At 53.9% G+C, this 22,075-nt stretch overlaps 1 protein-coding gene across 1 annotated transcript in view; it reads left to right on the top strand.

Annotated features, from left to right (window-relative positions):
* CAPN15 (calpain 15) overlaps positions 1–21,714 on the top strand; it is a 47,804-nt gene extending 26,090 nt beyond the window's left edge. The window contains exons 2-12 of the mRNA XM_056866450.1: positions 3,723–5,172; positions 7,500–7,708; positions 11,118–11,301; positions 11,885–12,108; positions 13,671–13,796; positions 14,704–14,856; positions 15,174–15,335; positions 17,628–17,857; positions 17,960–18,132; positions 19,223–19,401; positions 21,427–21,714. Coding sequence (XP_056722428.1) covers positions 3,745–5,172; positions 7,500–7,708; positions 11,118–11,301; positions 11,885–12,108; positions 13,671–13,796; positions 14,704–14,856; positions 15,174–15,335; positions 17,628–17,857; positions 17,960–18,132; positions 19,223–19,401; positions 21,427–21,604 — 3,246 coding nt within the window. The 5' untranslated portion in view covers positions 3,723–3,744 and the 3' untranslated portion in view covers positions 21,605–21,714. The remainder of the gene's footprint in view (positions 1–3,722; positions 5,173–7,499; positions 7,709–11,117; positions 11,302–11,884; positions 12,109–13,670; positions 13,797–14,703; positions 14,857–15,173; positions 15,336–17,627; positions 17,858–17,959; positions 18,133–19,222; positions 19,402–21,426) is intronic.
* The last annotated feature ends 361 nt before the right edge of the window (positions 21,715–22,075 follow it).

Below are 22,075 nucleotides of genomic sequence, written 5' to 3'. Positions count from 1 at the left end.
CGGGTCCCCAGGGAGGCACTTCCTCTGGATGTGGTTTCGCTTAATTCTCATGATAAATCGCCAAGGTTTAAGACTTTCTCTGCTTCATGGTAGCTGCAACTTGGAGAAGGAGGTTAGAATTAGGGTTGCCAGGTGGGTAGCTGGAGATCTCCCACTATTACAACTGATCTCCAGGTGATAGAGATCCACTCTCCTGGAGATAATGGCCACCTTGGCAATTGGACTCTATGGTGTTGAAGTCCCTCCCCTCTCCAAACCCAACCCTCCTCAGTCTCCAACCCCAAAATCTCCAGGTATTTCCCAACCCGGAGCTGGTAACCCAAGTTAGAATGCCTCCAGATCTAGGTAATAGCACTTTCTTTCCCTGTTGGCCACCTTCTTATTCCGTCCTTCCTCCAAGGAGTTCAGGGTGGAGTACATAGTTCTCTGTCCCATATGGTGAGGGACTGTGGTTCAGTGGAAGAGCACCTTCTTTGCATGCAGAAGGTCCCAGGTTCAATCCCTGGCATCTCCAGTCAAAAACTTATCAGGTTGTGCCTTGCGGGAAAGACCCTGGAGAGCCCACTGCCAGTCAGAGTAGACAGCACTGTCCTTGAGAGACCAAGCCTCTGATTCAGTATAAGGTGGCTTCCCGTGTTCACTCACACAACGCTCCTGTGATGTAGGCTGAGAGATAGAGTAACTAGCCGAAGATCACCCGCTGAACTTTGTGGCAGGGAGTTTGGACCCTGGTCTCGCCGGTATGACACCTTCTACCACTGTGGGACACTGGTGGTCTCTCAGGTGATGATAGATCCCCCCCCCCAACCTTCCCTTCCTTCGAGTTCTCCAACTTGTCACAAAAACCCTGTGAAAGTAGATCGGGCTAAGTGACAGTGACCTGGCCTGAAGTCACTCAGCTACCATCACGGGCCAAGCAGGCCTTCCACGGTCCTATCCCGGCCCTATAAGAAGGGGAATGTTTTTTGGCACTGTGTATTTTTAGCCTCCACCTTTCCCACTTGCCGTGCGATGCCAGGCCCAACTCTGCGGTCTGGGAGGAAGCTTAACAGGGAGGCTGCAAGAAGGCGGGGCTCAGTTTTCTAAAATGGGAGGAAATCTCACCGCAGCCAGTTGACGGAAAATAGCGTTTGGAGCGCCTGCATGTTCCAGGAAATCATCCCACCTTCAGGCACGCAGAACTGAAAACACTGGATGCTTTTTTGGTGTTATTCTTAGTTCCTTGTTTCCTTAGTTCCTGCACCAGGAAATGTAACGGGGAGGTCATATGGGGAGGGACGGTTTGCCTGGTGTAGTGGTTAAGAGGGGCATACTGTAATCTGGAGAACGGGGTTTGATTCCCCGCTCCTCCACATGGGTGGCGGACTCTAACCTGGTGGACCGGGTTCGATTCCCCACTCCGCCACGTAAAGCCAGCTGGGTGACCTTGGGCTAGTCACATCTCTCTCCGAACTCTCTCCGCCCCACCTACCTCACAAACTGTCTGTTGTGGGGAGAGGAAGGGATTGTAAGTCGCTTTGAGACTCCTTCAAAGTAGAGAAAAGCTGAGTGAGCAGGGAGCTGACAGCGGGCGAGAGATCCCAGTTCCTCTTCTGTGGCCTTGGGAATTTCCAAGCTCTCATTTTCTAAAGTCGGCTGCTGATGTAGCTGTCGGGACCCCCACCCCACCTCGGGCAGAGAGTGGCTGGCCCAGGGTCATCCAGCAAGCTGCCATGGCTCAAGTGGGGATTCAAGCCCGGGTCTCCCAGATACAAGTCCCCATCGCCATGGCCCATTTGAGGGCTGGGAAAAAAGGGCAGGAGTTCCAGTCACAGAACCCAAATGAGGCCACAGCTTCCTAGGCTAGCTTGCGTGATGCGAGCATAAGGCGCATGTCCCCGAACTCACCCTGAGAGTGGAGCAGGCAATACTCCCTTTTGGCTGCTGTTTAAGTGAGAGGAGCGGAAACAATAGATACCGTGAGAGGCGAACCCACCCGGCAAAGCCCTTGTGTGGCCCTGCTGCGGCTTCTCCGGCGTGGTCTGGACCTGAGGGACCCTGCCGGCCTGCATCCCTCCACGACCGAGGCGCATCACCAGGGGTTCCCCCGCCGTCCCTTTGCAGAAATCAGGCAGGGGGCACATGGCATTCGGCAGCGTCCTTGTAACTAGGACAGCCGCATCCCAGGGGTTGGAAATAATTAGGCGGCTGGAGATGGCAGGGGAAAGGGAGACGTGAAAAATGCAACGCCAAGGAGGAGGGCAAGAGAGACGTTGGTGCCGGGAAAGGGAGGCCACATCGGGCAATCTCAAGCGTGTAGTCTGTTCCGGCCGGCCATGCTAGAGTCGGGGAGGCCTTGAGACCGGGCTAGCTCTGGCGGAACCATAATTTCCTTTGCCTCTTTCTCCCCCTTCCCTCAACAAATCCAATTAAAACTCCTTGCTTCTGGGTCTGGGGGCCCAATTCATCTGCACTGCCTGGAGCTGTTGGTGTGACGTGGCACCGTCGTTTGAGGAGCACGTCAGCCGCAGTCATAGGCCTGTAGGTACTTCTGACACCAGTGCTGCTGTCTGTTTGCTGAAACTGCACCCTTGGTATCTATCTGGTGTTTTTCTCCCCCTTTCCGCCGTTGGTGGTGACGGGCGCATTTGCATGTGGGCATCGGGGAGGAGACCGCCTTGCAAAGAAACCTGGAGCAACACCCAAACCTTCCCCCTCTGCCTGGGTATCCCAACCAAGTTCTGCCTGGCGGTTTTGTGCGCCTGTAAGAAATCTCTTTACCTTTGGTGGGGGGGTGATGGGCAAGTGGCGGAGCACAGGCTAAATCTGGCCGCCGCAGGGGAGCATTTGAGAACTTCCTTGTCTATCCTCCCCCCCCTCCTAAAAAAAACGACGAAGGGGAGCAGACTGGCGAAAAGGGAGGAATTTTGTTTTTAGTGGATGTATTTATTTGGCTCAGCGCTTGCTCTAGCTCTTAAAATTTGATCCATCAGGTGAACAGAGCACCCCAAAACGGGAAGGGGTCATTGCATGGTGTAGTCTGACCCTAGGACTAAGGGTGTGGAAGGTCCAGTTCGAATCCCATCTTAGACAAACCTGGGAGATTCTTTTGGGCGGTTCCCTGCCTCTAAATTTCAGGTTCAACTCCCCCTCCCCAGCACACCATACCCTCAGAAGCACTATATAGAGGTAATAATACTGGCAGGCTCCTTTTTGCAAGGAATTCTGGGACGATGCACATGAAAGACAGTGAGCATTTTAAAGGAATCTGCATTAATGGTCAGAGGGACTGAGGCTCAATGGTAGAGCATCTGCCTGGCATGCAGAAGGTCCCAGGTTCAATCATTGGCATCTCCAGTTAAAGGGACTAAGGCAGGTGGGTGATGTGAAAGACCTCTGCCTGAGACCCTGGAGAGCCGCTGCCGGTCTGAGCAGATAGTACTGACTTTGATGGGCCAAGGGTCGGATTCAGTATAAGGCAACTTCATGTGTTCATATAAGGTCATTCACATGACATCTGACCAATGCTGTTCTCGGTCACGATTTTGGGCCACTCCGGAGAACCCAAAGTAAAAGTGCTGCCACCTTAGTTAGCAGTGATACATAGGAACAGAATCCTTGAAGCGCCCGCAAGAGTATCGCTTGTGTGTTTAAATGAATAACCCGGAAGCTTTCCCCGCCACGGCTCCTGCCTCTCCTCCCGCCCTTGCCCCGTTTAGTGACGGCCTCCTTCTCTCTTGCAGCCACACCCACTCCTCTGGTTCTATGGCCACCGTGCGGGAATGGTCCTGCACCCGCTGCACGTTCCTGAACCCTGTGGGCCAGCGCCAGTGCTCCATCTGCGAGGCCCCCCGCCAGAAGCCCGACCTCAACCACATCCTGCGCCTCAGCGTGGAGGAGCAGAAATGGTCCTGCGCCCGCTGCACCTTCCGGAACTACCTGGGCAAAGAGACCTGCGAGGTGTGCGGCTTCACCCCTGAGCCCGGCCCGGGGGGCTCGCCGCTCCCCATCATCAACGGGGTCCTGCCCAAGCCCACCGTCTTGGTGGAGCCCAAGGGGGCGTGCAAGGAGGAGGTTCCCAAAGCGGAGAGCGGCAGCGAGGACTCCGGGGGGAAGAGCCCGGAAGAGGCGGCCTTGGAGGATGGGTGGGCTTGCCAGCGCTGCACCCTCCACAACACCCCTGTGGCCAACTCCTGCTCTGCCTGCGGGGGCCCCCGCAAGCTCTCGCTGCCCAAGATCCCCCCAGAGGCGCTGGTCGTCCCTGAAGTCATCGCTCCGGCCGGCTTCCAAATCGCCCATGCTGCCCCTCATCCCAGCGGCACCACTGAGACCCCAGAGAGCCACCCGGTTGCCAACCCGGGCACCGCCGCCCCCGAGCAGGACATACAGAAGATGCCAAGCTTTAGCCTTTTCTCCCCCGGACTCCAGAATAACCCGGTCCCCCGCAGCCGCCGAGAGGTGCCCCCGCAGCTGCAGCCCCCTGTGCCCGAGACCTCCCAGCCTCCCTCCCCGCCGGCGTCTGTGCCGAAGGCCGTCCGCTTCCAGGAGCTGCTGGCGACCAAGCGGCTGAGCGCCCTGGAGGAAGAGATGGACGTGAGCCAGTCGCACTGGAAATGCAGCGCCTGCTCCCTCCTCAACACCTCGGGGAGTGGCACATGTGAGGCCTGCAGCAACCAGAAGGGCAGCGACACCATCGACCTGGCAGGGGACTCGGTGCGCTTCACCCCCTGTGGCCCGTCCAGCCCGGACTTCACCACCTGGTCCTGCTCCAAGTGCACCCTGAAGAACCCCACCGCCTCCCAGAAGTGCAAAGTGTGCGGCTCCTCCAAGCTCCACGGCTTCCAGGAGCACGAGCTGGCCACCAAGTGCCTGGAGTGTGGCTCGGACAAGGGCGCCTGCCCGGCCTGCAGCTCCAGAGCCCCCTCGGCCCGCAAAGTGGCCCGCCTCTTCCCCTTGCAGCCCCCGGCCGCCCCAGAGAGGCCCAACCAGTGGCCCTGCCCAGCCTGCACCCTGCTGAACGAGCTCCAAGCCAAGCACTGCGCTGCCTGCCACACGCCCCAGGGGTACATGGCGCAGCGCAAGGGGGCCAAGCCGCTCCGGCGCCGCGAGAGCATGCACGTGGAGAAGCGGCGCCAGACCGACGAGGGCGAAGCCAAGGCGCTCTGGGAAAACATTGTCTCCTTCTGTCAAGAGGTGAGTTCCCTGCCCTCTTCTGTCAAGCTGGCACCATGCTTTGTTTTTAATTTTAAAAAGGGAGTTTCTAGTCCATATTGCTGCAGGGCTCGGCAGGGAAGCGTACAGGTAGTAGAGAGCCAGCGCGATGTAGCAGTTTAAGTGTTGGACTACGATTTGGGAAACCCAGGTTCGAATGTCTGCCCTGCCACAGAGGTTTTCCGGGTGACGTAGGGCCAGTCACATACTCTTGGCCTAACCTACCTCCCAGGGTTGTTGTGAGGGTAAAATTGAGGAGAGGAGAACAACGTACGCTGCTTTGGGTCCCTATTGGGGAGGCTGGCTGGCTGGCATGAAAGAAAGATTTGCCTTTTTAAGTGTTAATGTAGCATTGCACATCTTGCTTGATGGTGGCTTTCTCTATTGCTGTGGTCAGAAATGGATGGGAAGTCCAAGGTCACTACGCAGAGGCGGGCAATGGCACGTCTCTTGCCTTGAAAACCCTACAGGGTGGTCAGCTGCGACTTAATGGGCACTTTTCACCACCAGTTCAGGAAGCCTGGTACCATCTTTAATTTTTATTGCGAAAACAAAGCATCCTTGGAGGTTGCTTACTTAAAAAAAAAAAAAAAATCAGTTGCTTTGGAATTCTCTTCTAGCCTTGGAATTGGCAGAGGTCTTAATGCAAGGGGTGGGGAGGCTTCTCTCCTCACCTTTCTGGGAAAAGCTCTATCTTGCATGACCCTGGGGAGGGAGGCTCATCAGGACCAAAGTGGACATTTCTCCTCCTTTCCCCTCCCTCTTCACTCCCCCCCCCCCACTGGCAAGGACTCAATGCGGTAGATTCCGGGTGGCGAAACGTCGGTGCGTGAGTTGAGCCAGGACATCCAGATTTAGCCCCGAGTAATTAGCGGAAACCGGTGCCCTGTTGGTCCCCTTTTGGCATCCTGCCGGAAAGGGCACTCTCTAGGGGTCATTAATAACAAACCAGGCAGGATGGCATTAATTGCCGAGCGCGGTTTGATTTCCTCGCCGGCCTGCGGTGATTGAAGTCCGAAGCCAAATCAAGCCGATCTCGTAAATGAAACTTAATCCTTTTGGGCTTGAGAGGCAGCGTGGCACCGTCCCAGCAGGCTGCCTTCTTACAGGGCATTGTTATTCCTCGCTTGGTAGAAGATGTCCTGGATGCCTGGGGGGAGAGATTCCCTTCCTCACCCATCCCTACAAACCTGGACAGCTTTCCCCAAACCCTAATTCTAGCAGTACCCCCCAAAGCCTCTTTCCAATCTAGAAGAGCTCGGAGGGATTGAAGCCACTTCATTGGCAGGGAGGAAGAGTGGTGGCTGATATCCATGCACTCAGATTTGCGCAAACAGTGCTGAGGCCAGCCCACTGGGTAAAAGCTCTCTGGGAGGGAGGGCATTCCAGGAGGAGTGCAGAAGGCCGAAGAAGGGGCTTCGGAGGACTGCTGCCTGAGCGTTGAAGTGCGGAGGGAGATAAGCCAAAAGGGTAGGCCCAATCCGTGCATGCTTGTTGTGGAGCAAGACCCATTGGGGGGGGGGCTTATTCCTGATTAATTTTGCAGAAAGTTCCTCTGTGTGTCGGCAAAGCATAGAATCATAGAGTTGGAAGGGACCACCAGGGTCATCTAGTCCAACCCCCCTACACAATGCAGGAAATTCACAACTACCTCTCCCCCCCCACACCCCAGTGACCCCTACTCCACGCCCAGAAGATGGCCAAGATGCCCTCCTTCTCATCATCTGCCTAAGGTCATAGAATCAGCATTGCTGACAGATGGCCATCTAGCCTCCGCTTAAAAGCCTCCAGGGAAGGAGACCCCACCACCTCCTGAGGAAGCCTTTTCCATTGAGGAACCACTCTGTTAGAAAATTCTTCCTGAAGTCTAGACGGAGACTCTCTTGATTTAATTTCAACCTGTTGGTTCTGGTCTGACCTTCTGGGGCAACAGAAAACAGCTCAGCACCCTCCTCTATATGACACCCCTTCAAGTACTTGAAGATGGTTATCATATCCCCTCTCAGTCATCTCCTCTGCAGGCTAAACATATCCAGCTCCTTCAACTTTTCCTCATAAGACTTGCTCTCCAGACCCCTCACCATCTTTGTTGCCCTCCTCTGGACACGTTCCAGCTTGTCTACATCCTTCTTAAATTGTGGTGCCCAAAACTGAACACAATACTCTAGGTGAGGTCTAACCAGAGCAGAGTAAAGCAATACCATCACTTCGCGTGATCTGGACACTATACTTTCCTTTGGAGCTGAGCAGATCGCCAACCGCGAGAGCGCTGGGATGACCCCTTTCTCTTTTTTTCTTACTCTTCCCAGAACAAAGTCAACTTTGTGGACGACAGTTTCCCACCGGGCCCCAAGTCGGTTGGCTTCCCTGAAGGCGACAGTGTCCAGCAGCGGGTCAAGCAGTGGCTGAGGCCTCACGAGATCAACTGCAACGTCTTCAAGGACCGCTTGGTCAAGTGGTCGGTCTTCCGGACCCCCCGGCCCTCGGACATCCTGCAAGGGCTCCTGGGGAACTGCTGGTAAGGAGCGCAGGCGCTCGGAGTCCCTGGCACCCGTCGAGGGGCGGGATGCAGTTTTCTGGGAGCCCTGAAGTCTGGTGCGGGCAGAGAAGCGATGAGGGAAGGCAAGCGGATTTTGAGGCCGGCCAAGGGCATCTTGAGGCAAGTTAATCAGATGTTTCCCAGCATTAACTGGCATATCCAGAAACCTTGTTAAGGTACCCAGCAGAACACACACCCTGTCCCTTACATTAACGTAGCTGGAGGTGAATCTCAGACAATTAACTTAGGGAAAGACTTGGTTGGTTTGCTCTCTCCCCCGCCCCCCTGGGCATCGTCTGAAATTAATCTGGGTTTCGCTACCGGCCTCTCATTGAAGCTAAGTGGGAACAAACGATGGCGTGAAAAGAAGAAACTCGTGTAGAAACTAATTAAAGAATTATAATGAATGAAAGGGATGATTTTGTGCTCTTGGCCGCTCCGCAGAGCTCTCTGCCGAATGTTGACATAGGCCTCCCCCTGGTGGTAGTGAAGGGGTTTGCATGCAGTTGTGCACATGGGACCCCAAAAATCTATTCCCCCCCCCTTCCAAAACAAGCTTCCAGTGGTGATGGAGGGGCCGTGGCTCAGTGGTAGAGCATCTGCTTGGCATGCAGAAGGCCCCAGGTTCAATCCCCGGCATTTCCAGTTAAAGGGACTAGTCAAGCAGGTGATGTGAAAGACCCCTGCCTGAGACCCTGGAGAGCCACTGCCGGTCTGAGTAGACAATACTGACTTCGGTGGACCAAGGGTCTGGTTCAGTAGAAGGCAGCTTCATGTGTTCATGGCTGATGTATTGCTAAGTCAGAGCCAAAACGAGAGACCCTCAAATGAGATGAGCTGGGTTTAGGCACGTCCTGCGTTTGAGCCGCTGTAGCCCAGTGGTTCAAAAACCTTTTCACCGTCAGGGCGTCCTTTCCCTGGGGCTTCCTCTGCAGCAGAAGGTCTGCTTAGCTGCTCCTGTGTGCTGCAGGGGATTCTGGCATGTGCTCTAGGGCACATTGTCTGTTTGTGTGGGGCGCTTGCGAGGCCCCCCCTCCTGTTGCCCTGCTTGAAGTGACAGGATGATCCAGAACGTCCCTGGTGGTGCGCTGAATGGCAGGGTCCACCTTGGCGGGCTGTCAGCCTCTCCAGGAAGCTCCTCAGCCCTTCCGTAATTTCTCACGGAGGAACCCCTGATATGCAAACACAGCACAAACGCTCTCGTTCCGCACAGAGTCCTTAACGTTGCCTTATTGCTGGGTTTTCTAAGTTGTCTCCCTTTTCCACATGACCTTTCCTGGCCGGGGAAACCCCTGTGCCTCCGCCCTGTGTTTTGTGGAGAATCTGGAAGCATGCTTTGCGGGGCAGAGTTTGTGCAGCATGTTGGTCAGGTCTGTTCGGGCCCTTAGTGAGACCAAGGAGTGCATTTGGTTTCTCAGGTTTCCAGCCTGCCATCTCTGCTTGGTCGAGGTTCACTTTTCGACGTGGCCCTGAGCTGTGGTTTGCGCTGACCGCAGTCGAGAACCCAAACAATGGTGTGAGCTTCCGAGTATGGAAACGAGCCATGCTTAGGGCCACTTGCTTTCGTTTCGCATCTGCTCAGCACTTCCTGTACCGGCACTGCGGTTTCTGAAGGCAGAGGAATGTCTGCCTCGATGGCTGTTCGATGCAGACAGTCATGCTAAACCGAGGTTTACAAGTCCACTTCAAGCCCATGGTTTGCTGACTAATCGCCAACCATGGTTTGTCAATTCCAACATAGCTCAAAGCCATAATTTGTCAACCTTCAAATAGCCTTTTTACAGCTGTTTGCCTGGCATTGAGCGAGTTGAGTTTAAAGATGTAACCTTGCCCAGGCCTTCTTGTGAATCATACATTGTCTGATCCCACACTTTGCTCTGGCTTTGTATATTGATTTGGGAGGGGGGGATAGTAATTTCATGCTCTCTCCTGTGTATGTGTTTGGGCTTATCTTTGATCTGCCTTTATCGGTCTGCGCTACTAACTGGCTTTTAAAATTGCTGTCGATCGGTTTTCGGTTCCACTGCTGCTTCTATGTCAGACGAAGTTGTAGCCTTATTGTTTTTTATGGGATTCTTGTTAGCCACCTTGTGGATCAATAAACAGGAGGGCGTGGGGTATAAATGCTTTAAACCAAAGCTTCCTTATCCCTGGCACTCATGCTGTCTCTCTCTTTCCCCCTTGTGCATGAGCCATGATGAAAAACTTCCTGGTTTGTGAAGTGAATTGCAATTCACTGTGATGGCTGAATTCAGGGGGCTGGGGGAAATTGGGGTTTGTTTCCTTTCTGCAAATGGGGATTCCAAACGGAGTTTGTGGTGACAGCGTTGTCGTCGTGACAACGCAGCATTTGATTGAAGGCTTTGCAAACAAAGGCTTTTTTTTCAGGTCCTCTCTGCACGTAACGGGAAGGGAGGGCGTGAGGCACAAGGGAACGCAGCAAACAGGAAAGGAGCCAGAGCTCAGTGGTATCGCCTCTGCTTGGCACACAGGAGGTCCCAAGTTCAGTCCCCAGCATCTCCAGCTGAAAAACACATGTAGCAGACAATGTGAAAGGCCTCTGCCCGAGACCCTGGAGAGCTTTCACCAGGTAGACAGTTCTGACCTTGATAGACCTCGGGTCTGGCTCCCCCTCACTGGCAGTCTTCAAGCAGCAGGTGGACTGACATTTGTCAGGGGTGCTTTAGGCTGATCCTGCACCGAGCAGGGGGTTGGGTTAGATGGCCTGTCTGGCCCCTTCCAACTTTATGATTCTAGGTAGGATCATAGAATCATAGAGTTGGAAGGGACCACCAGGGTCATCTAGTCCAACCCCCTGCACAGTGCAGGAAACTCACAACTACCTCTCCCACACCCCCAGTGACCCCTAGAAGATGGCCAAGATGCCTTCCCTTTCATGATCTGCCTAAGGTCATAGAATCAGCATTGCTGACAGATGCTGATCTAGCCTCTACTTAAAAACCTCCAGGGAAGGAGCGCTCACCACCTCCCAAGAAAGCCTGTTTCACCAAGGAACCGCTCGAACTGTTAGAAAATTCTTTCTAATGCCTAGATGGAAACTCTTTTGATTTAATTTCAACCCAGAACAACCCGGTAGCAAACCCCGGAACGTCACTGCTGGGAGGCAACATCAGGAGAGGCTTTGGCCCCTCTGCCCTGTTTTTTTGGCCCTTCAGGGGCAACCGTTCAGCCACAGTGTGAAATGGAATGCCGGACTGGTCTGCTCTAGCTGGGGGGTTCTTACATCCTCAAGCTACCAGCATGCCTTTTCTTTCCCACTTGGCTTGGCCCTGACTAACCGTGGCGCAACAAACCGCGGCATGCACTCTCTGTGGGCTCGTACTGGCCTTCCCTGGGATTAACTGGCCTTCCTCCGCCACCCATTTAGGTTCCTGAGCGCCCTGGCTGTGCTGGCAGAGAGGCCAGAGTTGGTGGAGCGGGTCATGATCACCCGGACCATATGCCCCGAGGGAGCCTACCAGGTGCGGCTTTGCAAAGACGGCACCTGGACCACTGTGCTGGTGGACGACATGCTGCCCTGTGACGAGTGCGGATACCTCCTCTTCTCTCAGGTGGGTCCTTGGGTTTGACGTCGCCGTTGCTTACAGAAGTGCCTGAACGGTGCCAGGCACCACTTTTGGAAGTGGACAGGGAGATGGACCCCTGCCCGGATGGTTACGGATGAGGGATCGTTGAGAGGGTAGTAAGTGAGCCCTGGCGTCTGCAAAGATGCGTTTCCAAGTGCACGAGCAGAAAGATGACGAGATAAGATGGACAGTGCTTGGGGGTTGGAGCTTCAGGGACTTTCCCTTCCCGTGACTGGCAAACCCTGCATGAATGAGGCAAAACCAGAGAAATTGGTGTCCATGTGCTCCGTTCACGCAACGGGCATGTCATAGCATTCCAGTGGGAATTTTTAGGTTGCCAGGGCGCACAATCTGAACCTTTTTGGCTTGGGTTCTGGGCTGTTCCCACGTGGCACCCTTAGTGGTATCGACAGATTGAGTTTGCACCTCACCTGATCCGTTTTGTAAGATGTAGGTTGAGTCACACGTGATTAACTGAATGGACGAACAGGCTGCCGCTTGATATTCAGTGACGGCACCTTCGGCTGCCTTGTCCGCAACTGCGTTTGTCTCCGCGTTCCTTCCCCAGGCCCAGAGGAAGCAGCTGTGGGTGGCCCTGATCGAGAAGGCTCTGGCCAAACTCCACGGTTCGTACTTTGCCCTCCAGGCAGGGCGCGCCATCGAAGGCCTGGCGACGCTCACCGGCGCCCCCTGCGAGAGCCTGATGCTGCAGGTCAGCTCCACTAACCCTCGCGAGGAGTCCATTGACACTGACCTCATCTGGGCCAAAATGCTGAGTTCTAAGGAGGCTGGGTAAGACGAGGCAGGAGGGAGGGATTTCCCCCTTCAGCATGGGAGGAGTGGAGAGAACAGGGGCAAGAGGCTAGAAGGGCTGTTCCCTCCCCCCACCCACCCCCCATTCAGGGAAGGCAGGCTAGGAGGCCAGCAGTCTTGCATTCTGGGGCCAGGAGTCACAGATTTGTTTCTCCCTAGAAACAGACAGTATCGATACCATTTTCATGTTCTCCACCCATGCCAAATGCTCCACTGAGACTCGGCATCTGTGTGTGAGAGAGAGATGGGTTTTTTAATATGCTGACTTTCTTTGACACTTAAAGGAGAATCAAACTGGCTTACAACCACCATCCCTCCCCCTCCCCACAACAGATACCCTGTGAGGTAGGTGGGGCTGAGAGAGTGTGACTCGTCCAAGATCACCCAACTGGCTTTGTGTGTAGGAGTGGGGAAACAAACCCAGTTCACCAGATTAGCCTCTGCTGCTCATGTGGAGGAGTGGGGAATCGAACCTGGCTCTCCAGATCAGACTCCACCGCTCCAAACCACTGCTCTTATCCTCTACACCACGCTGTGCTGCCTGTGGTTGGCTGGGTCATGGCTAGGCCAGGACAAGAGGAAACACAGAGGGGGGTATAGTGGGATCGGTATTTCAAGGGGACCGGCGCAGTCTCTTGCTGTAAAGTGTGATTCTTGGTCCTTCTGTGGCCTTTGCCAAGCCACAGTGATTCATGGAAACTACAAGCCCCAGCATGCATTTCTTTGGTGACATGCCAATGGAGAGACTAACTCCCCCATTATGCTGTCTGCACGGGTCCAGGTAGCTGACACGGCCTGTGCATCAGTCCCTGGGGAAATGGAAAGTGGGCAATTGGTCTGCTTTTATGCTAGTCTGGGCTTCTGGCTTTCAGTTCCCTGAATTCTCAGCCAGGGTCTATTTGGTCTCGCCTGATCTAGGAAGGGGAAAAGTGAATGATATAACTGGTAGGCATAAATGCCCATTCCTCCACATGAGCGGCGGACTCGGATCTGGTGAACCGCGTTGGTTTCCCCACTCCTCCACATGAAGCCAGCTGAGTGACCTTGGGCCAGTCAAAGTTCTCTTAGAGCTCTCTCTGCCCCACCTACCTCACAGGGTGTCTGTTGTGGGGAAGCAGGGCTTCCTCCGCATCCTCTCCACCACAGATCTTGCGCATATGGATCTTGGCAACCATCACCGTGGGCACGACATGAAAAATTAGGGCCAGGAACCCCCCCACCCCAGCGATTCCCGCTTCTGCAATCCATTCTTTTGGTGTAATGTTCCAGCAAGTGCGGCAGGGTGGCGTGGGGGTCTTCTAATCGGTCCGAGTCTTGACCAGCTTTTTCCTTGTGGTTTTGGTGTTGCAAATAGTCTCGACAGGGCCATGACAGGAAATGCTTTAAACTAACTAAATAGCTCCCCTGCCCGTTTCCTTCAGTGGTACAAATCTTTGTGTTCACTCTCTTTGTTTCTGTCTCTCTCTTTTGCGTGTGTGTCTTTCTGTCTCCCTGCCTCCCTCATTCCCTCACCACCCCCTGCGCATACGCACACACCTCAGTTTTCTGATGGGCGCCTCCTGTGGAGGGGGCAACATGAAGGTGGACGACGCAACCTACGAGAGCATGGGGCTTCGGCCACGGCACGCATACTCCATATTGGACGTACGGGACGTGCAAGGGTACAGGTAAGGAAAGGCGCTCAACTTGCCGAAATTGCGCTGACGAATTACATTCAAATTACGTCTTAGTAGACCGAACACTGAACATGAGTCAGCAGTGTGATGCGGTAGCTAAAAAGGCAAATGCGGTCTTGGGCTGCATCAACAGAAGTATAGTGCCCAGATCACGCAAAGTGATGGTATCGCTTTACTCTGCTCTGGTTAGACCTCACCTAGAGTACTGTGTTCAGTTTTGGGCACCACAATTTAAGAAAGATGTAGACAAGCTGGAACATGTCCAGAGGAGGGCAACAAAGATGGTGAGGGGGTCTGGAGACCGAGTCCTATAAGGAAAGGTCAAAGGAGCTGGGTATTTTTAGCCTGAAGAGGAGAAGACTGAGAGGGGATATGATAACCATCTTCAAGTACATGAGGGGCTGTCATAGAGAGGAGGGTGCCAGGCTGTTTTCTGTCACCCCAGAAGGTCGAACCAGAACCAACGGGTTGAAATTAAATCAAAGAGTTTCCGTCTAGACATTAGGAAGAATTTTCTAACAGTTAGAGCGGTTCCTCAGTGGAACAGGCTTCCTCGGGAGGTGGTAAGCTCTCCTTCCCTGGAGGTTTTTAAGAAGAGGTTAGATGGCCATCTGTCAGCAATGCTGATTCTGTGACCTTAGGCAGATGAGAGGGAGGGCATCTTGGCCATCTTCTGGTCACTAGGGGTGTGTGGGTGGGGGGAGGTAGTTGTGAATTTCCTGCATTGTGCGGGGGGTTGGTGACCCGGGTTTTCCCTTCCAACTCTATGATTCTATGAAGTCGATATGATAGGAAACAGATTGCTCTGCTGGTCGGACAGGGTCTCTTCAGCCTGGGTCTGGCTCAGACCAGATTCAGCAGTCGGGGACCCACTTCTGCCCTCCTTCCGTCCCCCCAGGCTGCTACGACTCCGCAACCCCTGGGGCCGTTTTTCCTGGAACGGCAGCTGGTCTGACGAATGGCCCCACTGGCCCGCGCACCTGCGGCACGATCTGATGCCCCACGGGAGCAGCGAGGGGGTCTTCTGGATGGAGTACAGCGACTTTATCAGGTATCCGTGGGGCCCCTTGGTGTCTTCAGCCTCCGGGTTGGTCTCCACTTAAAGGGACTAGGCAAAGAGGTGATGTAAAAGACCTCTGCCTGAGACCCTGGAGAGCCGCTGCCAGTCTGAGCAGACAATGCTGACTTTGATGGTCCGAGGGTCTGGTTCAGTAGAAGGCAGCTTAATGTGTTCATGTGTTCAAGAAGATCTCACAAAGGCTAATGGGGGTTCAGGCGTGTCTGAGAGCATCTTCCGGGGGGGGGGGGGATCAACGTGACCCGGGTGGCATCTGCAATGACTGACAGCCGTCTGTCTCCGTTTCCCAGGTATTTTGACTCAGTGGACATCTGCAAGCTCCACTCGGACTGGCACGAGGTCCGGGTCCAGGGCATCTTCCCCAACAAGGCCAGCGGGCCCGTGACCGTCACCTCACTGACTGTGCTGGAGCGTGCCGCCTTGGAGTTCGCCCTGTTCCAGGAAGGCAGTCGGTAAGACGGCCAAGGGAGCTTACTCTCGGGGTGCTGTTGTGCGTGTCAGAGGCACTGCCCGACCCCTGGTCCCACTCCTACCTTCACTTGTAGACGGGTCTGTCTAGAACAGGGTTCCCCTGGGCACCGTGGCACCCACCGGTCCTCTTGGTTCTGGGCAGGGCCATTGTAAGGCAGGACTTGTTACTGGTTGCTCTCACTCAAAGGTTTCCCACTGGAGGTTCAGGAGGACTGGTCAGCTCACCTTACTCACCATGTGGTTCCATTCCCCCTTCATTCTTTTGGGGAGGGGCTCAGTGGCTCAGTGGTAGAGCATCTGCGTGGCATGCAGAAAGCCCCAGGTTCAATCCCCGGCATCTCCAGTTAAAGGGACCAGGCAAGTAGGTGATGTGAAAGACCCTCTGCATGAGACCCTGGAGAGCCGCTGCCGGTCTGAGCAGACAATACTGACTTTGATGGACCAAGGGTCTGATTCAGTAGAAGGCAGCTCCATTTGTTCATGTGGCTTTCTTTCCTCCCAGGAGGTGTGAGAAGGCAGGTATTCCATTTGATTCTGCCTCCTGCAGAAGCCATTTGGGGTCTGGCTCCACCTCCTGTGGAAGCCATTTTTGGGGTGGCACGCACCACCCCCTCTAAAAGTTCAAAATGTGCCCACCGGCTCTAAAAAGGCTGGGGACCCTGGCCTAGAATGTTTGCTAACCACGACCCCTCTTTTCTCCAGCCAGCTTACAGCGGCGGGCCTGGCTCTCCCTTCCTCATTTTATCTTGTAGCGGCAAGCGGCAGGGTCTTTTTGGTGGCGGTGCTGCGTTTGCACAGCTCCCTTCCTTGGCTGACCCTTCCAAACATCTCCATGAAGCGCCAGCCATGTTACCATTTCTGCACCCGTTTAAGACCATTTTTAAATTCTTAACAAAAACACGTTTTAAATTTTTAATAACATTCTTCAGTACAGATGGAAGGAAAAGATAATTGTACCCCTTAGTCACAAATCAGAACGGTGTATGAGATTAAGAATCTCAGCAAGGTCAATCAAATATAGCAAGAACTCTGGCTTACTTTACAGTATATTATTTATGTCACAGAGTATTTTACCTAATTTTTATGAAGACAGTGGATCGCTATTGTCTGACTTCTGTCTCAAGGATATTTCTGTTTTGTTTTTTTAACTGTTTATGCATGCGTTAAGCTATCTCCTGGTTTGTTCTTTGCATTTGCTGTCTTAATTTGACGGGGGGGGGGGGGAAGAAATGTCAGTTTTGCTGGGAGACTTTTAAAACCTTTCAGTGAAGAACCTTTCGGCTCCCAGACCGTCCTGCAGCAGCACCATCACCCACAATGCCGTTAGTTCCGCCCCTGCCCGCACTCTATGGGACCATCTCTCCTGGTATGTTCCCCAGAGAAATCTTCGTTCATATAACAACAATCTACTGGTGGTCCCTGGCCCAAGGAGCATCCGGCTGGCCTTGACCAGGGCCAGGGCTTTCTCTGCCCCGGCCCCCGCCTGGTGGAATAGTCCCTCCAGTGAGATCAGGGCCCTGCAGGATCCAGCACGGTGTAGAAGAGCCAGCCTGGTGTAGTGGTTAAGAGCGGTGGTTTGGAGTCTGATGTGGAGAACCAGGTTTGATTCCCCGCTCCTCCACATGAGCGGCGCAGGCTAATCTGGTGAACTGGATTTGTTTCCCCACTCCTACACACAAAGCCAGCTAGGTGACCTTGGGCAAGTCACAGCTCTGTTAGAGCTCTCTCAGCCCCACCTACCTCCCAGGGTGTCTGTTGTGGGGGGAAAAGGGAAGGTGATTGTAAGCCTGTTTGAGTCTCCCTTAAGTGGTAGAGAAAGTCAGCATATAAAAACGAACTCTTCTTCTTCTTCTTCTTCAAGAATTCTGCAGGGCTTGCAAGCCAGAACTATTCCACCGGGCTTATGGTCGAGACCAGCTACTGTTCACCCTATAAATACTGGCCTCCCTAACCCCCACCCCACTACTGATCTTCTCCCCTTGTTTTAGACCATCTTGGGATTTGTCCACCTGCTTGCCCATCTGCAGCTGGATATTCGCTTTTTTGGCGCCTTATCATTACTGCACTGGGCTATTTGAACTACAGCTGTAATGCTTCAGTTCTGTTTTTTATCGTATGCGGCATTCTTGTGAGCTACCCTGAGCCCCACCTTTGGCTGGGGAAGAGCGGGGTAGAAATGTAATAAAATAGAAAAATAAATAAGGGAAGAGCAGAGGCAGAAATTATGCTTTGACCCCCGCTTTTGCCCTCCTCCCTCCCTCCCTCCCCGGCAGGCGCTCGGACTCCGTGGACAGCCACCTGCTGGACCTGTGCATCATGGTCTTCCGCGCCACCTTCACCAACGGCAACAGGCTGAGCCTTGGCCGCCTGATGGCGCACAGCAAGCGCGCCGTCAAGAAGTTCGTCAACTGCGATGTGATGCTGGAGCCGGGCGAGTATGCCGTAGTGTGCTGCGCTTTCAACCACTGGAGCTCCCTGGTCTCGGGCACCTCCGCCGGCCAAGGTTAACAGCCTTATTCTTGAGTGGGCAGGACTGGGGGGTGGGAGGAAGGGGCCTTTTGCAAGCTTGCCAATCAACTCGTATGTTTCCTTCTCCCCCAACCAGTGTCCAGTCCTACTGCAGGCAACGGGTGTCCTGCCGCTGCCGCCGACCTCTCCAGCTACATCCTGGCCATCTACAGCTCCCGCTTGGTGATGGTGGAGCAGATGGAGGCTCAGTCGACCACGTTGGCAGACGCCATCATCCTCCTGACGGAGAACAAGGGCGAGCGGCACGAGGTGGGTGAGGAGCTCCCTGGGGTTTGGCGCCTTGAGGCCAGGGCATCTCTGTCAGAGGGCTGTGACCAGAAACTCCCCGCTCTGCTTCTGTTTAGCCCTTTCGGGGAACTGAGCGCTTCGTTCTCGCGCTGTTCTCCATTTCTTTGCACTGGATTTTTCCTGTAGAAAGTTCTGTCTGGGCTCCGAGCTTAGAATCGGTTTGAGATGCCACCGTTTCCTCCCAGATAACCATGGGAATTGGTGAAGGAGCAGAGCATTCTCCAGTAGAGATCCCTTCCCTGCTGAGTCTCCCTGAGGAGAGGAAATGCGTATTAGAATCATACAATCATAGAGTTGGAAGAGACACCAGGGCCATCTAGTCCAACCCCCTGAACAACGCAGGAAATTCACAACTACCTCCCACACACACCCCCGGTGACCCCTATCCCACACCCAGAAGATGGCCAAGATGCCCTCCCTCTCATGATCTGCCTATGGCCATAGAATCAGCACTGCTGACAGATGGCCATCTAGCCTCTGCTTAAAAAACCTCCAGGGAAGGGGCGCTTACCACCTCCCGAGGAAGCCTGTTCCACTGAGGAACCGCTCTAACTGTTAGAAAATTCTTCCTAATGTCTGGACGGAAACTCTTTTGATTTAATTTCAACCCGTTGGTTCTGGTCCGACCTTCTGGGGCAACAGAAAACAACTCGGCACCCTCCTCTATGTGACAGCCCTTTAAGTACTTGAAGAAGATATTAAACTGGTTCAGGTCTGTAGTTTCAAATACAAAACTAGAAAGACTTCCTCCATATATTGCTTCTTCCTAGAAACAGATTGTCATGCCTCTCACCCATGGCCTTCTAGTGACCATTAGATGGCGCACTTGTGCTGGAAACGAAGAACAGCGTGAGAATGATTTGGGGGGCTGGTTTTCCAGTGCCCCCCAGTCCTAAGATAATGGATAGAGAAGGGGCAGCCCCATACCCTGATGGTTGGAGAATCCTGCATGGGGGGGCCTGTCGATGATGGCTGGAGAGGTGGCCGGTTTTTTCTGTCCCTTGTGCGGCTGTCCTTCTGGAGGACCCACCGGCCTGGCTTGTTCCCGCAGGGGCGCGAAGGGATGACCTGCTACTACCTGACGCACGGCTGGGCAGGCCTCATCGTCGTGGTGGAGAACCGGCACCCCAAGTCTTACCTGCACGTCCAGTGCGACTGCACAGACAGCTTCAATGTGGTGTCGACGCGGGGCAGCCTGAAGACGCAGGACAGCGTGCCCCCGCTGCACAGGTGAGAGGGGAGAGCGGGTGGGGCGGCCGTGCGGAGCGGCCCGCGGGTTTTAGGTGGGACCAGCGGTCCTCTCCAAGGCGCATTGAGCAGTGGACGGGGAAGGGATGGAGCGGAACTGGAGAAGTGGAACTGGCCATTCAATAATAATAATAATAATAACATCTGAGCCTTCCTGCAATAGTTCTTGGCGTTTGGACCGCAAGTCGGGCCTCTTGCCTTTGTATTTGTGGAGCCGCTCCAGAGGACCTAATTCATTACAACTTGTTCTGTCCTCTACAAAGAGCCCAGACTTAAATTTCTTGGAGCGTTTTCTAAAGGGCCTAAATCTTTCCCCGGATCCAGAGAAGCTGCTCGTTCTCCTTCTCAGCTGCTCTGAGAAGCTGCTCTTTCTGCTCTTCTCAGACGCCAATCCTGATGTTTCCTACAAAGTGTCGCTCTTTGCTTTAGCAGCTAAGAAAATCCAAGCTAAAGCTGTTTTTAATCAGGGAACTTAACATATTTAAATAATAGCTTCTTGGGGGTCAGACTGTTTTAAAGTTATTTTAATGTTATTTTAATGTTTTGTATGGTGGATTGTGATGGCCTTCGGCCGCAGACAATAAACTTTATCACTATCAATAATAATAATAATTAGTAGTAGTAGTAGTAAAGGTCAAGGTAGTCCCCTGTGCAAGCACCGGGTCGTTCCTGATCCATGGGGTGACGTCACATCCGACATTTCCTAGGCAGACTTTGTTTTACGGGGTGGTTTGTCAGTGCCTTCCCCAGTCATCTTCCCTTTACCCCCAGCAAGCTGGGTCCTCATTTGACAGACCTCAGAAGGATGGAAGGCCGAGTCGACCTTGAGCCGGCTGCCTGAAACCGACTCCCGTTGGGATCGAACTCAGGTCGTGAGCAGAGCATGGACTGCAGGACTGCAGCTTACCACTCTGCGCCACTGGGCTCCTTAGTAGTAGTAGTAGTAGTAGTAGTAGTAGTAGTAGTAGTTTATTTAGACCCTGCCCACCCCCAGCAGAACTGGGCTCAGGGTGGCTAGCATCATATACATAAACGCGCAATACAAAAGTTAAAATACAATTTGAAATCAGAGCTAACTTCAATACGTTTAATACCAATGGCGCCGTTTTACTTTGGGGAGGATGTTTTAACAAGGCAGCCGTAGCCCAAGATAATAGTAAAATGGCCAACAATCCAGACTGATGTTATTCACCCAAGGGAGTGGAGACAGGGGGAAGCAGAAAAAGAAACCCACAAGGGGGAAAAGGAAAGGAGGGAAAGACAAGGGAGAGGGGAAGGAAAGGAAAGGCGTTTGCAAGCGGTCCAACTGAGCATTGTATAAGGGACAGTTCTCCTTCTCCATACACAAATGGACATATCCAGGTGCCTCAAAATCCCCCAAAAAAGATCAGGAGGAAAGGAACAGAAAGAGAAAGGTTGAACCTTTTTTATTCTGCCCATCTTCACATTGCTGTGCATGGTTCTCCTCATGACTACCATGTGAGGTAGGTTAGGCCAAGGGAGCAGGACAGGCTCAAGGTCACCCATCCTTTCCCAAGGGGCTGCTGGGGGCATGTGACCCCTACACCCTGCCCCAGGGAGAAGACTGCAGGTAACCGCACGCAAGCGGCCACGTCGAAATTCCTGGTTTTGTTTTCCACCCAGAAGCTCAGTTCAGGAGGTGGGAAAGAGATTTAGCGCCTGGCCTGCCAAGCTGCCCCGCTTGGTGTCAGCGGTAAGATAGGACCAACCTGGTCCAGAGTATGTCAGTCCAAAGGCAAGCGCTCAGCATGCATTGGATTCCTAGGTGCTGGCATGGCCTTTCCATTCCCCAGAAGAGGTCAGGAACCTTTGGTCTGTGCCTGGCCAGAGTTCGAGTTGCAGACTCCCATCTGTGCATTGAAACATTTCAGAAGACTTGGTCCCATTGCTGCTGGTGGTTTCTAGGCCTTGCTGGGGGAAACATGCGTGTGTTTCTGCGCCTCTGTCATTCATTCGCACACTCACTTTTACGTGTTTGTTCTCCAGACAGGTACTGGTGATTCTGTCTCAGCTGGAAGGGAACGCCGGCTTCTCCATCACCCACCGCCTGGCACACCGCAAAGCCACCCAGGCCTTCCTGAATGACTGGATGGCGACCAAGGGGACGCACAACCCACAGCTGACGCCCGATGTGGCGGGGCTCCATGGGCCCCGGCCGCTATGACAAATGGCCCCGCCCCCCCTGCCGCTCTTCCGCTTCTGCCTTTTCTCGGGACCCATCTGCCTCGGGCATTGCCCGAGCCGCCGTTACTGAGCCGTAAGGGTTGAGGAGGAAGACGACCACGACATACCGGGTGTCTCAAGCCAAGCGCCTTTCCTCCTTCCCTCCCCCCCAGGAGTCAGGCAGGGAGCTGCTCAGGTTCCCCCCTCCCTTGCAAGCCCCTCACCCCCATCCCCCCCCACAAATCATGCACTTTATCCAGAGCTGCTGTCAAAATAGGAGACCAAGGGAATTTCACAGTCTGGAAAAAGGGCAAGTCCCACCTATCGGATGCTCCGGGACACACAGAATCCTGGGACTTGGCCCTCCCCGCGGCCGCCAACACCCCCCTACGGCTGCAACAATATACCTCTGGCCACTGTGTCTATGTGTGTGTATGTGTGTGTCTGCCTCGCCCCACTGTTGATTGTGTCA

The sequence above is a fragment of the Euleptes europaea genome, chromosome 21, assembly GCF_029931775.1.
Source record: "Euleptes europaea isolate rEulEur1 chromosome 21, rEulEur1.hap1, whole genome shotgun sequence".
NCBI classification, from domain to species: Eukaryota; Metazoa; Chordata; class Lepidosauria; order Squamata; family Sphaerodactylidae; genus Euleptes; species Euleptes europaea.
The sequence above is the reverse complement of the archived record's forward strand: the minus strand, read 5'-3'. Positions and strand labels throughout refer to the sequence as shown.